General features: G+C 39.8%; 1 protein-coding gene across 1 annotated transcript; it reads right to left on the bottom strand.

Annotated features, from left to right (window-relative positions):
* Positions 1-64: 64 nt before the first annotated feature.
* LOC311054772 (uncharacterized protein) lies at positions 65-12,657 on the bottom strand (the record flags this gene model as incomplete). Its single annotated transcript, XM_084070777.1, has 6 exons — positions 12,550-12,657; positions 10,224-10,379; positions 7,040-7,138; positions 5,774-5,857; positions 4,185-4,268; positions 65-2,535 (listed from the first exon to the last, which is right to left on the bottom strand). The coding sequence occupies exons 2-6, from the start codon at positions 10,255-10,257 to the stop codon at positions 65-67; spliced, it is 2,772 nt and encodes a 923-aa protein (XP_083926903.1). The 5' UTR covers positions 10,258-10,379; positions 12,550-12,657.
* Positions 12,658-14,630: the final 1,973 nt, after the last annotated feature.

The following is a 14,630-nucleotide window of genomic DNA, read 5'->3' as shown; positions in this document are numbered from 1 at the left end:
GAATTTTTAATAAAGCTGACTCACGAAAACTCTTCTCACATTGGTCACAGCTGTAAGGTTTCTCTCAAGTATGGATGCGCTGATGACTCTTTAAACTTCCTGAATGACGGAAACTCTTCCCACATTGTTCACAGCAGTAAGGCTTCTCTCCAGTATGGATGCGCTGATGACTCTTTAAATTACTTGAAGTACGACAACTCTTCCCACATTGTTCACAGCAGTAAGGCTTCTCTCCAGTATGGAAGCGCTGCTGATGCATGAGTAATTGGTGACTTTTAAGATGATCTTTTCGGGCAAAGCTTTTCCTACACTGGTCACAACAGTAAGGCTTCTCTCCAGTATGTGTTCTCTGGTGATTCTTAAGATGGGTGCTTTGGCTGAAGCTTTTTCCACAGTGGCCACAGGAGTAAGGCTTCTCTCCAGTATGGATACGCTGATGAATTTCTAAAGTTAATGAATGACGAAAACTCTTCCCACATTGTTCACAGCAGTAAGGCTTCTCTTCAGTATGGATGCGCTGATGACTCTTTAAATTACCATGTTGAGTAAAACTCTTTCCACACTGGCCACAGCTGTAAGGCTTCACTCCACTATGGACACGCTGATGAATTTTTAATTTATCTGATGCACTAAAACTCTTCTCACATTGATCACAGCTGTAAGGCTTCTCTCCAGTATGGATGCGCTGATGACTCTTTAAAATACTTGAAGTACGACAACTCTTCCCACATTGTTCACAGCTGTAAGGCTTCTCTCCAGTATGGATGCGCTTATGATACAATAAACCTGCTGAATGACGAAAACTCTTCCCACATTGTTCACAGCAGTAAGGCTTCTCTCCAGTATGGATGAGCTGATGTATTTGTAATTTATGTGCGTCAAGAAAACTCTTTCCACATTGCTCACAGTAGTAAGGCTTCACTCCAGTGTGAACTCTCTGGTGTAACTCAAGATAAGCCTTACGAGCAAAGCTTTTATGACATTGGTCACAGCTGTAAGGCTTCTCTCCAGTATGGGTGTGCTGATGACTCTTTAAACTGCGTGAATAACGGAAACTCTTGCCACATTGTTCGCAGTAGAAAGGCTTCTCTCCCGTATGGATGCGCTGATGATTCTTTAATTGGGCTGAATGACGAAACCTCTTACCACATTGTTTACAGCAGTAAGGCTTCTCTCCAGTATGGATGCGCTGATGACTCCTTAAATGGGCTGAACGACGAAACCTCTTCCCACATTGGTCACAGTAGAAAGGCTTCTCTCCAGTATGGATGCGCTGATGACCCTTTAAACTAACTGAATGACGGAAATTCTTCCCACATTGTTCACAGCAGTAACGCTTCTCTCCAGTATGGATACGCTGATGAATTTTTAATTGTCCTGAGTCACAAAACCTCTTCCCACATTGGACACAGTAGTAAGGCTTCTCTCCAGTATGGATGCGCTGATGAATTTTTAAATGTCCTGACTCACGAAACCTCTTCCCACATTGGACACAGCAGTAAGGCTTCTCTCCAGTATGGATACGCTGATGATTTTTTAAAGTTAATGAATGACGGAAACTCTTCCCACATTGGTCACAGGAGAAAGGCTTCTCTCCAGTATGGATACGCTGATGTCTCTCAAGACTCCGCATTAGGGGGAAGCTTTTCTCACATTGGTCACAGCTGTAAGGTTTCTCTGCAGAATGTATTTTCTGATGTGTCTCAAGATGCGGCCTTTGGGTGAAGCTTTTATCACATTGGTCACAGCTGTAAGGCTTCTCTCCAGTATGGATGCGCAGATGAATCTTTAAACCTGATGAATGACGAAACCTCTTCCCACATTGGACACAGTAGTAAGGCTTCTCTCCAGTATGGATGCGTAGATGAGTCTGTAAACCTGCTGAATGACGAAACCTCTTCCCACATTGGACACAATAGTAAGGCTTCTCTCCAGTATGGATGCGCTGATGACTCTTTAAATTACCATGTTGAGTAAAACTCTTTCCACATTGGACGCAGTAGTAAGGCTTCTCTTCAGAATGTATTTTCTGATGTTTCTCAAGATGCGGCCTTTGGGTGAAGCTTTTATCACATTGGTCACAGCTGTAAGGCTTCTCTCCAGTATGGATGCGCTGATGAATTTTTAATTGTCCTGAGTCACGAAACCTCTTCCCACATTGGACACAGTAGTAAGGCCTCTCTCCAGTATGGATGCGCTGATGAATTTTTAATTGTCTTGACTCACAAAACCTCTTTCCACATTGGTCACAGCTATAAGGCTTCTCTCCAGTATGGATACGCTTATGAATCTTTAAACTTAATGAATGACGGAAACTCTTTCCACATTGTTCACAGGAGAAAGGCTTCTCTCCAGTATGGATACGCTGATGAACTTTTAATGTTCCTGACTTACAAAACCTCCTCCCACATTGTTCACAGCAGTAAAGCTTCTCTCCGGTATGTGTTCTCTGGAAACTCTTAAGATTAGGCTTTGTGGTGAACTCTTCACCGCAGAGATGTTTTTGCTTCATTGGGCGCAGGGCGGAACAGGTATCTGAGATAGAAAACAATGACAGATTACCAATGCATTATGCAAAATAGCATTTATATATTTATTTGGTAATTTGCAACAAATGAAGTTCTTGGTCTCCACCTTCTATTTATCATCCAATTAAATTGTATTATGTGTGAAGGCTTTACACCATAAAAGTGGCATATTATTTTCAGGCTGCAGTAAATATTTGTATTTGTTTCCTTATTCAGAATCCACAAGGCTGCTCATCCATACTATCCATCATCCACGCCAGTTTGACAGTGTCCTAGTGCTAGCCAAAATAATTATGTGTGGGTGCTTATATCCAGGCGGTACTACTCTATTTGCGCTGATTCGAGCAATGGTCATTTGAAATGTTAGAAACTGTTGTAACACTGCTGTAGTGCCCCATACAGTATGTGCAATTTAGGTTTATTTAGTATTTTTAATGATTTTAAGAACTTTTAAGTAGTTATACTTGAATTAGTTACTTTTCTCACTTTAATTACTTTTAAGTATTCTTTTAAAATTTCATCCCTCAATTTTGTAACCCATTTTTCACCCAGTGCCAATGCCTAAGCTTGTAATCCTGGGTGCTACTCTCCCTCTGCCAGCCCAGGGAGAGCCCCGAACTGAGCTCATGCTTCCTTCAATGCATGAGGAGTGAGCAGGCCGCTTCTTATCACCCGACAGGGGGGAGTTTCCCCGGTAGGACGTAGCGCATGGAAGGAACACGTTATTCCAACCAGTTCCTTTCCCCTCCATCAGGCGCCCCGGCTGACCAGGCGGAGTTAGTATAGATACCAGGATTACTGCACGTTTTTTGTGAGGGTACCTACCCAAGGGGACACAGGGAGAACATGCAAACTCCACACAGAAAGGCCCTTTCACCAACTCCACCTAGGGTATGGGCACCGATGACGCGGAGGAGAGAAGAGACCCAAGTGCCCACAGCGTCCACGGTGGGAATCAAACCCAGGACCTTCTAGCTGTGAGGCGACTGCGCCATCATGCCCCCACTTTTAAGTATTTGTACTCAGTTTAGTGACATTAAGTACTTTAACTCAAATTAGTTACTTTTTCTGGCTTTTATTACATTTAAGTATTTTCACTCAATTTATTTACTTTTAGTATTTGTACTCATTTTAAGTACTTTTAAGTAAATTCATCTATTTGGCCGCAGACCCCCATCTGAAAATGTTTTGTGCCAGGGACCCCCAGAAGAGAAGATTTGTGTTAAAAACTTTCAAGCACTTTCAAGATTTTTCAAACAAATTCTAAAAAAAGCAGATGTACAAGCTCACAGTGCGGCACAAAGTGACTCGAGTCGCTGTGAGCTTGTATATCTGCTATTTTTGAGAACCCCTTTTCTAAACCACTGTTCTAAATCCTAAGAGTTTTCATCTAAAGTAACACAGATGCTTTCCGTTCTTTGTTCTAATGGGCTAGGAGGATTGGCTTCACTAAAATGTCCCCATTATTCAGGAAGGACCTTAACCAGTTTATATAAAAATCAATGACTAGCAAAACACCACAACACCCATGTACGTTTATACTTAATAGCCTACCATCAGCTGCATTTACCATCAATCAAACGAAAAGGGTCCATATAATACTCTTCTGTATTATATAGCTGTATGTGATGTTAGGTAAATTAATTTTAGACATACCTATCCTGTATAACTTGATCACTGGGTTCAACATGGCAACTCTGCTGCTCCTCAGATGTTTTGATGAACACTTGTTGAAACGGTCTGTTTGTGAAAGGACAAAAGTTAAACATTTTAACATAGACACAATGTAAAATACACTTCATACCACCCTTACATTAAGAGAATTGGCTGCACTAAAATATCGCCATTAATCCGGGAAGGAGTATTAATAAGGAAGGATCTTAAAGGTTTCATGACATTCAGTTTTACCACACATTAAAAGTCTTTGTCATGGTCCTTCAAACATGTATAAAAAGTTTTAACATAACAATCCACTCCAGTGTTCCATGGCAGGTGTTGTTCTGTCACATTTCTAAAGCCTTTTAGAACTGCAATGAAAAAAGAAATCTTTGCCTGCGGATGTCGCTGTTGAGGGATTTTGCCTGTCAAGCATCGCCTCAATTATTGTCATGGCAGACCCCTGAACAGTGTTTGTGCCAAGTTTGGTCCGGATTGGAGCCCTGGTGTGTCACGGTCCGCTCCTCGGGCCGTGGACTTTGATGTTATTATTTAGACCGCCATTGCCCTTATATGGTCGTGGACACTTTAGGCCTGTTCTGTAGGCCTGTTACGGTCCGCTCCTCGGGCCGCGCACTCTGACTTTATTATTTAGACCTTCCTGCCCTTATAAGGTCTTGGACTTATTAGGCCTTTGTTCTTTTCTGTATGTAGTCTTGTTATTCTGTTACTCTGTTGTTGTTGCCCTGCTGATGTTCTATACCTTATTTTGTAGTATTGTTTCCTGTTGTGCCTAGTTACTGTTACCTGTCTTGTCTCACCTCCGTGTTGATTAGTCATGTTCTCCTCCTGTGTCCTCTTAGTCCCTCAGCCTATCCCAGTGTTGATTGTCGGTTGTGTTCACCTGTGTCTAATTAGTCCTTGTGTATTTATATCTCCCTGTTCCCAGTGTTTGGTTGCTAGTTCATTGTTAAACTGTTATGTGTGATCCTGTCTTGAGTTCAGCACTTACTTTGTATCCCTGTCTTTTGAGTTATTAAACCCTTTAATCTAATCTCTTCTGCCTCCGTCTCTCCTGCACTTGGGTCCTACAATCTGCCCTGACTCAAACCGTGACATGGTGCCTGTGGGTTATAGTCAGGGCCCCTGCCCTGACTATAGTCATGGCAGACCCCTGAACAGTGTTTGTGCCATGTTTGGTGCGTATTGGAGCCCTGGTGCATGCGGCACCAGGGCCCCTGCCCTGGGGGCCACACCTGGTGTGGCTATTCTGAAGGCAGACCCCTGACAGGGTGTGTGATAAGTATAGTGCGGCTCGGAGGAACGGTGCGCCTCGCAAGTTTGCATGTTACTTTGTGACGTCCATCCACCTTCTAGGAAATGTTAATATCAACCCTAGAATTAGGAAGGCTCTTCAAAAACATCATGGAATGTTTCACATGTGTCCCAGATGGAGCCAAACACATACCCCTACTAGTGAGAAATTCATACCACCTTGGCTGAAAAATACAAATAAAAACTATGCCTTTAATACAGCATGTGGCCCAAATGCTGCACAATACATGGAATAAGATTAATTTTAGACATACCTATCCTGTATAACTTGATCACTGGGTTCAACATGGCAACTCTGCTGCTCCTCAGATGTTTTGATGAACACTTGTTGAAACGGTCTGTTTGTGAAAGGACAAAAGTTAAACATTTTAAATTAACTTTAACAATTTTTCGAAATGTATTCACAACCTAAACAGCTCCACTGCATGTTAAAAAGAAAACATAAACATATATAAACATATAATAACAATACAAATAACTGCAGTAATAACAGAGATAAAACTAGATAAAGTGTTCCTCGGAGCACAGGTGTCTGCCAGGTCAGGTACGTTATTGTGGCCTCCTGGTGGCGCTATAATAGGCCAATGTGAAAAGGGCCATTAATTCTTAGGCCTTTCACGGCAATCGGACACTGAATTCATGATTTGAGGCATTTTGTTCCGAAAATGTGTTTTGCTAAATTAGACCTGCTGGTGGCGCTATAACAGGCCAATGTGAAAAGGGTGGCATTTCTTCCTCGGCCTAGAGGGAATGTGCGTGTGAAATTTCACAGAAATCACAAGCTGCGTTCATGATTTGAGGTATTTTGTTAAAAACGGACCAATCGTGCAAACTTTGGAAGCCAACCTTAGCCAATGAGGATGGAATATGGGGAATCGGACAGATCCGTGTTTATCACATGACTATAGAGATACTGTGTACCAATTTGCATGACGTTTGGATCAAATCTGTAGGAGTAATATCAAAAAATGGGTTTTGCACAAATCAGCCTCCTGGTGGCGCTATAACAGGCCATGTGAAAACATTGGCAGCGACTGGGCCAACGGTGTCGGAGATTAGCTGCTAACGGACGGACAGGAAGGAAGGACGGACGGACGGACGGACGGACGGACGGACGGACGGACGGACGGACGGACGGACAGGGTGCAAAACATACTCTCTCGCCATACCTTTCGGCCTGGCGGAGACAATAAAATAAAACCAACCCTACTACTACTGGTAGATAATCTAAACAAACAGCCAATAAACAGCCAATCCAACAGGCCACATTACAACAGGGATGCCAGTATTCAATAGGTCAATATGAACTGCAATGGGAATGTGTATCGTCACGCTACATTAACCGCTTCAAGTGTACACGTTTTTTTTTAAGAAATGTGAAGAAATCCCAAACTCCTGTCCCTATTATCATGATATCATCATTATTGTGATACTTGTGCCATTATAATCCTATAGTGAAAAGTTGATAGCCCTGCAACAGGAAGGAATAACGGAAAGTAAGAGAGAGAGGACAATCTTACTGAAGTCCATGTGATCTTTAGGTTCCATTTCAATGGACACGGTCCTGGCTCGTACTGGAGGCCTCATCTTCAGCTGCAGGCTTGACTGAAGAGACTGGTCTGAAATGAAGGAATAGAATAAGGACTTTAATTTGAAATGGGTTGTAGATGAAAGTTGAATGTAGAACAAGAGTAACATAAGGTGTAAAGTAAACAAGTCTTTTTAAAAGACAGGGCAGTGACCCAAAACATATTCCCAAGCATCAAACAATGTTGAACTTTGATAGAACCTTGAGTTGTAGATACCTGGGCATGTTACATTAAATGTTGTATGTGCTGCACCTAATCAGTTATATTGTAGGCTGGCAATATAGCAGAAACCATGACTTGTGTACACATCAAAGACAGATGATTTATACTTTGTTGTAAAACGTGTCGCTCGACAAATAGCCGATCTACAAGCTCATAATGGGTCACATTGTGACTGTTGTGAGCTTTTATCCTTCACTGCTGTGACATGACCCTAGTGAGTATAATGTATCTTTTCTGTACTTCACTTTATCTGCATGCATACTGTATGTCAGCATTGAGCTACAGATCAATGTCAACTCCAGCAGTCATGCCAGTTTCTTCTAACCCATAAGTCTGGCGTTTGGCTGGTTATCAGTGAATTAATCTTTGACCACAAAGATGGAACGTGGGAGGCGTAGTGTTCAACATCACCGTTCTCTGTATGCCTGCCAACCAAAACAGTGCTCTGCACTCCATAGAAGTAGTTAACATATGGATAGGATTTGGATTGTGATATTAAAAACAGAATTATAATGTTAAACAGAACGTGATGCTGTCTTGCACCCACTGGTGGACAAAGTAGGCACTGCCTACTACTCAATTCAAAGGAGCTTTATTGGCATGAGAAAACATATGTTTAAAGTGGAACAAACAATCAAAACAAAACAATGAATGTACAAATAAATGTTAACTTTGTGGATGGTCAGTGAGAAAGGAGCACACAAAGATGATTTTTCTTCCTGTGTGTAGTGAACCTGCCTGCAAGCTGAACATATAGGTTCAATTCTGGGCCCTGGGCACACACACTCACTTGAGAAGCACTCAGCTGGGTATCGCTGAAAACTAAATTAGCCCTATGTGGGATGAAATAGGTCTAATTATTATTATGACATGCCATCAGAATTAGACATAATTATGACATGTTTGAGTGTTATCAAAATACAAATGTGGGTTTTATAGCAGTCGATATCTAGAGCGATTCTCTCTACACACTATACCCTCAATTTAGCTTTGAAAACTTAGCTTCATCGTATCTTATTGTGTAATAGTGAAAACATTATAACTGTCCTTAAACAACCACGTAATTTGGCCTGAGTCTCTGCTTTCCTGGTATTGTTTAGACTACAGTTCCAATTCCCAGTAAAACAGAGGAAGCAGCCCTTATCGGGTTTCCCGTAATCATTCCAAGAGTTTCCTGTTTAGAGACAAAATGTTCATTACTGAAGTTTGAGCTTGGAGGATGTTGGATGCTTGGCCTTCATGTCATTTGAGTTTAGGAGGGGGTCGGTGTGTCTGATTAAAAGAATATCAAATATGGAGCCTCCCTTTCTCTATATAATTCTGGGGTGGCCATAGCCGAGTGGTTAGTGAGCCCACCTGAGGAGCCAGTGGCCCTGGATGTCCCAAGTACGATTCCAGGCCAGGTCAGCAGTGTGTCCCTGAGCAAGAAGACTTTTAACCCCTAATTGCTCCCGGTGCACTGCACAACGTTTAAAATCTAAAATATCCCTAAAATATTTAGTATATATTATAATATCTAAAAAATAAAGGGTTATTTACTCGCGACCCTTAAAAATTGGTCCACCACCCACATATGGGTCCCGACCCAGGGGCCTCATACTGGGGTTTGCCTAGGGCCTCCTGATCCCTAAGTACGGCCCTGGTAGCCAGCAGTGGTGTAAAGTAAACAAGTACATTTACTCAAGTACTGTACAATCTTGAGGCATTTTTACTTTACTGGAGTATTTCCAATGTTCAGTACTTTTACTTCTACTCCACTACATCTCAAAGGCAAATATTATATATTATTACATTATATATGCGATACACAGGCAAAGTTTTAAATCGATCGTTCAGATGGTTCTCGACATATGCGGGGGGGACAGACACAGAAATGTTGTGCATTAATAGATGGATTAACACGGTTTGATAATACAGTGTGAATGAACAACACTCACCACTCCCGCCACACCCACAAGGGACAACAATACTGTTCCAGTGGACAATGGACTACTACTCAGTGGCCTACAATATAAAGCTATGGTTCAGGTTGTGTACTGGGCACTATATAACATGAAGCAAGGCCCATGCACTTGAAAAGGAGTGATTTACCCTGGTTACATAAAGTCAGTCCATTTCTTTTAATTAAATAGATGATTAATTCTTATTAGCAACCAATTAATAGTCTATTAACTGTTAACCCCTAAATACAAAATGTGTAAGATAATGAAATATATGTTATAAAATATGTTATGAGAAATAAAGAGTGCAAGAAATCCTCCTGTAGAGTTGATTTTTGTGTCAATAGATTTGAAGTTTAGAAGCTATTGAAAATAAATTCCTATTAATATATGGTAATTGAGAGCTGCTGCTGCTGCATTCTGCTATATCTTTACAATACCCAGTGGTGTTAAGTATCTAAGTACATTTACTCAAGTACTGTACTTAAGTACAATTCTGAGGTGTTTTTACTTTAGTGGAGTATTTCCAATTTTCAATACTTTTTACTTATAGGCCTACTCCACTTATCTCTGAGGAAAATATTGTGCTTTTATTCCACTACAATTATTTGAAAACTACTTGTTACTTTTTAGATTTAGATTGTTATTACTAAACATATATCAACCACTTATCTATATATATTTGGGCTATTTGAAAATAGATCTGCTATTTTCAAAAGATTTGTATACATTTTGAAAACTTGAAAGGGACTGCATAATGAGTAGCCTATTTTACTTTTGGCTTTAATTATATTTTGATGCCAATAGGTTTGTATAGGTAGCCTACTTTTACTCAAGTCAATTCTGATTACCAGACTTTTAGCCTATTGTGGTATATTGATACTTTTATTCAAGTAAAACATTTTAGTACTTCTTCCACAACTGAGAATAACCAGTATGAAACTATAACTTACCTATTCTGTACAACTTGATCACTGGGTTCAACATATCAAGTGTTGATGCAGAGTTGTACTCTGCTCCAGAAGATGTTTAGATGAACTGTGAGCAGTTGGTTCTGTCTTTGTTGTGATTTTTCCACTGAGTCCCTCCAGGAAATACACGGCACCGTCCTTTGTCTGTTTGGATTTATTCAGCTTTAAATGCACTTCATGTATGCACTAAAAATAGCTCGCTCAGTCTACATCGCCGTCACGTCATCACTTCCACCGTCTATAGGCCTACTAACTATGCAAATATATACATAACCATGTAACTACACAATAAGCACGCGTTCATATAGTCCTACACTGGTTTCAACTTGCTGATAACAACAGGGCGTCAGCGTTGATGCTATAAAAGCTCCTCAGAAAGAAAAAAAAAATAGATGAAGTTTGAGGATAACAGTTCTCTCTTTGCTATGATGTTTTCCAGCTATAGCTATTGTTGAATTCCTTTAGCAAGATCTCGGCACTGTTCACTCATATCCTTATAATAAGACCGTCCGTATACCTATTTACTATTGTTCAGAGTGTAAGATTAGATAACGGGGGAAAATTGGCTTGTTTTCATAGACCTGGTTGCTAAAAAACTCTGCTACCATCTGCTTAAATCCATGCTCTCCTCATAATGCCCCGTCAGGAATGTCATCCTCTGTCCTCACACACAGTCTCCCATTCATTCTGAACCCCACCGCCTGTTTTTCTGCATCTCGGATCGATCCGCTTGTCTCTCCCAAATTGAATATTCTTGAAAGGCAAAGAGTGACATGTTTTTTAGTTTTTCGCCTTGAGAACAATGCATGCACCTTGAATGGGGAAACGTTTTTATTTTATTGGGACTCATAGAATCACAAAGTGCACTGGGCTGGGACCCATTCAAATGACCACTCCTGGGTCCTGGCAGCCAGCCACTAACTACATTGAAAGCCTAACATCACTGCTACTGCTTAGATCAGTGGGTCAGTGAAGTGACAATTTAAGGAAAAGAAAATAAAATAAATGAAAAAAGACCATTCTGCATCAACATTAATCAACAAACTATAATATAAAAAATGGTCAAAAATTGGCCAAATTGTCAAATAATATAAGACAGAGGCAAACATTTTGAAAATAGCTGATCTAAAAGCTCACAACACCTGCGCCTTGCAAGGCGTTGTGAGCTTGTAGATCGGGTATTTTCACAGTATTTATCTGTGGTACTGAGCCAGAATTGGAGGACATTTGGGCTTCCGAATTTTTGAAAAAATAACCTTCTATTTGACAATTTTCTGTTACATATTCATCAATAATAGGTAATATACTATCAAAAGCTTGATTAGCTCAGCTCAGGCATCAAAGGTATTTTTATTACATGTTTTATATGGGTTATAGTAACAGGGCTGCAAGTAACAGGATTGCAAATCTATGCTAATGTTAGCTTTTTCTCAGGAATAGAAGCTAGCTGTTTAGCTAGATGTTAGCATTTACCAAGAAGACAAACTCACATAAATAAATAAGTAAATCTTTTTTTGTCAAGTATTTATCTTATTCTGGAAATATGCATAACAGGGTTGCGTGAGGTTGAGACATTCAAGTAAGGCTGACAATGTTATACAAATATGAATAATAGAAGAGAGGAGATGCCTTTGCTCTACCCATGATGTTAGGAAAGTGTTTGATGATGTCACTTCTAGTGTGTCATGTGACTCACACTTTTCTTCTTCTTTTACCATGCTAAAAGGTTTAAGGTAACAGGGTTGCATGCAAGTTGTGGGACACAGGTTCCTTGCATAATAATACTTATTTACAATATTAGGTTAATTAAAACATATGTTTCCACATCTACAAGAGACATCTATGAACAAAATAATGCAAAAGAAAGTAGATTTAAATGTCATTTTAACAGTTTTATCTGAGATTCAATTTGGCAACCAAGGGGGTGGGACAAGAGAAAACTTGCATTTTAGGGGTACTACAGACTTATTTGGTATTTTTTTAAATATGTTTTTTTTTTTAAATCTCCAAGTTGATTTAGATTTGGTCTCAGGACAAGTAAAAGTTACACGACAAATGCATTATTTAGTATTTTGTAAATGGATTATTTGACATTTCTTGGGTGGGACGTAAAATGTCCTCCAATTCTGGAATGACCCTAAAGTGCTTATCAGGGTGGGGGTCCCCAGTTCAAATATGATTATTTTGGGGGGTCACGGCCTGGAGCAGAGTACTCTGCTCCAGAAGATGTTTAGATGAACAGTGAGCAGTTGGTTCTGTCTTTGTTGTGATGTTTTCCAATGAGTCCCTCCAGGGAAATGCACGGCACCGTCCTTTGTCTGTTTGGTGGATTTATTCAGCTTTAAATGCACTTCGCGTGTACTTATAAACATAGCTCGCTCAGTCTACATCACCGTCATGTCATCACATCCACCGTTAGACGTCTAACTAAATACATACATAACCATGTAACTTCACAATAAGCACGCGTTCATAGTCCTACACTGGTTTCAACTTGCTGATATCAACAGGGCGTCAGCGTTGATGCTATAAAAGCTCCTCAGAAAGAAAAAAAAGAGATGAAGTTAACAGGCTTCTTCTCTCTTTGTTATGATGTTTTCCAGCTATACAGTACTTGTTGAATTCATTAATATTAGCAAGATCTCGGCACTGTTCACTCATAGACTTATAATAAGACAGTCCGTAGGCCAATTTACTACTGTTCAGAATGTAAGATAACGGAAAAATAAGCTACTTCTTTTGGGCTTGTTTTCATGGACCCGGTTGCTTATTTCTTTCGCAAAATCTGGCAACACTAGGCGTAGTCGCGCAGAACCGTTATCTCACACTCTGAACAATAACCTTGCGTCACCAATCTTTCCACCTCGGAGGAAATAGACGGTTTTATCAGTCGGCTATTTTCAAAGTCGCTTATAATAAGCAGACATGGCAACACTGCCACGTCTGCTACTACAGCGTCTTTTTTCTTTTACCCCTCCTCCTTTTTCTTCAATCTGTTCTGAATTATGATGGTCTTTGAAATCATATGCTTGTTGTTCGTGATGAAAAGCCATATGTGTAATATAACAGTTATTTATTTACATCACCTGTTCTCTATCTATCCACTTCAGGGTCAATAATATTGCCAAATGGTCTGGCACTCTTTTCTTAAGTATTATAACTTCTGCCTTTTCCCTATCCACACATATTTGGTGGCCCCCCTGTAGTAACTCTGAGGACCCCCTATTCCCTATAGGGGTCCCGGACCCCTGTTGAAGACCCCTGCTCTACACCAAATAAATGCAGAAGAAATGTAAGTTTGGTGAATGGGGCCCAATGTCACCAGAATCAGATTTTCATAGTTTCAAGTTTTATAAAATGAGCATCACGACATGGCAACATAAAGGTGGTTAACCATAACCATGGATTTAAATATTCCAACATCAAATTGATGTAATTATTCTGAAGAATAAATTGCCATTTAAACATTTTTTTTTCAGGGAAAACCCCATTAAGGTTATGGTTTGAATAAACAATCACATGAAGACATGTTGTAGTCCAAATATAGTTACTTTTTTTGAAGGGTGTTTTAAATGTAGCCTAATAACTGACTGTCAGACAGTCACATGTTATAAGTGCCTGTCACATGTAGGGGTGCAGCAGTAAATAAAACGAATTGATTATAGTTTAAAAAAAATGATTATTAAAATAATTGATTAATAATAAATGATTACATAATTTTGGTCATGTCATTCGAAGAAATATAAAAAAGTTAAAATAGTAGATCTACAAGCTTACAATAAATAGGGCTTGAGTAGTTAAAGGACGACTTCACCGCTTTTCAACCTATCTTCATATAATTGGTCCTCACTAATACTCATGATAAAATGGTAAAAAAAAAATCTACTCGGTCTGTGTCTCAGAGGAGGGCTGTGGACAGTTCAGAGTCCCGTCTACCAGTGACATCATCAATGGGGAATCCAAGCTAATAGAAACTGCAGGCTTTCTATTCCTGGAAAGTTGCAATGCAATAAAAGAAGCCATTGTTCTCGTGTTAATAAAAATCTAAATAAAAAATGTGAAATCTTGTTGGAAAAAAAAAATCATGCCTAACGATGATGTCACTGGTAGACGGGTTTCTGGACTGTCCACAGCCCTCCTATGAGACACAGACCAAGTAGAAAAAAATGGTACCATTTTATCATGAGTATTAGTGAAGACCTATTATATGAAGATAGGTTTAATTTGTTGAATATGAAAAATAACATTTTAAAATTTTGCTTCTCTATTATTCTATAAATAAAAAACATATTGACAGAATAATGGATAGTTGCAACTTGCAGCCCTAATCACATGTCACACTGTCATGTTGTTGCTGCTGGGCAGAAACCTCTTATCTCCATATTTTAA

Source organism: Gymnoscopelus microlampas (genome assembly GCF_963454915.1).
Source record: "Gymnoscopelus microlampas genome assembly, chromosome: 11".
NCBI lineage: Eukaryota > Metazoa > Chordata > Actinopteri > Myctophiformes > Myctophidae > Gymnoscopelus > Gymnoscopelus microlampas.
Note: the sequence above shows the minus strand (reverse complement) of the source record. Positions and strands in the feature narration are given on the sequence as shown.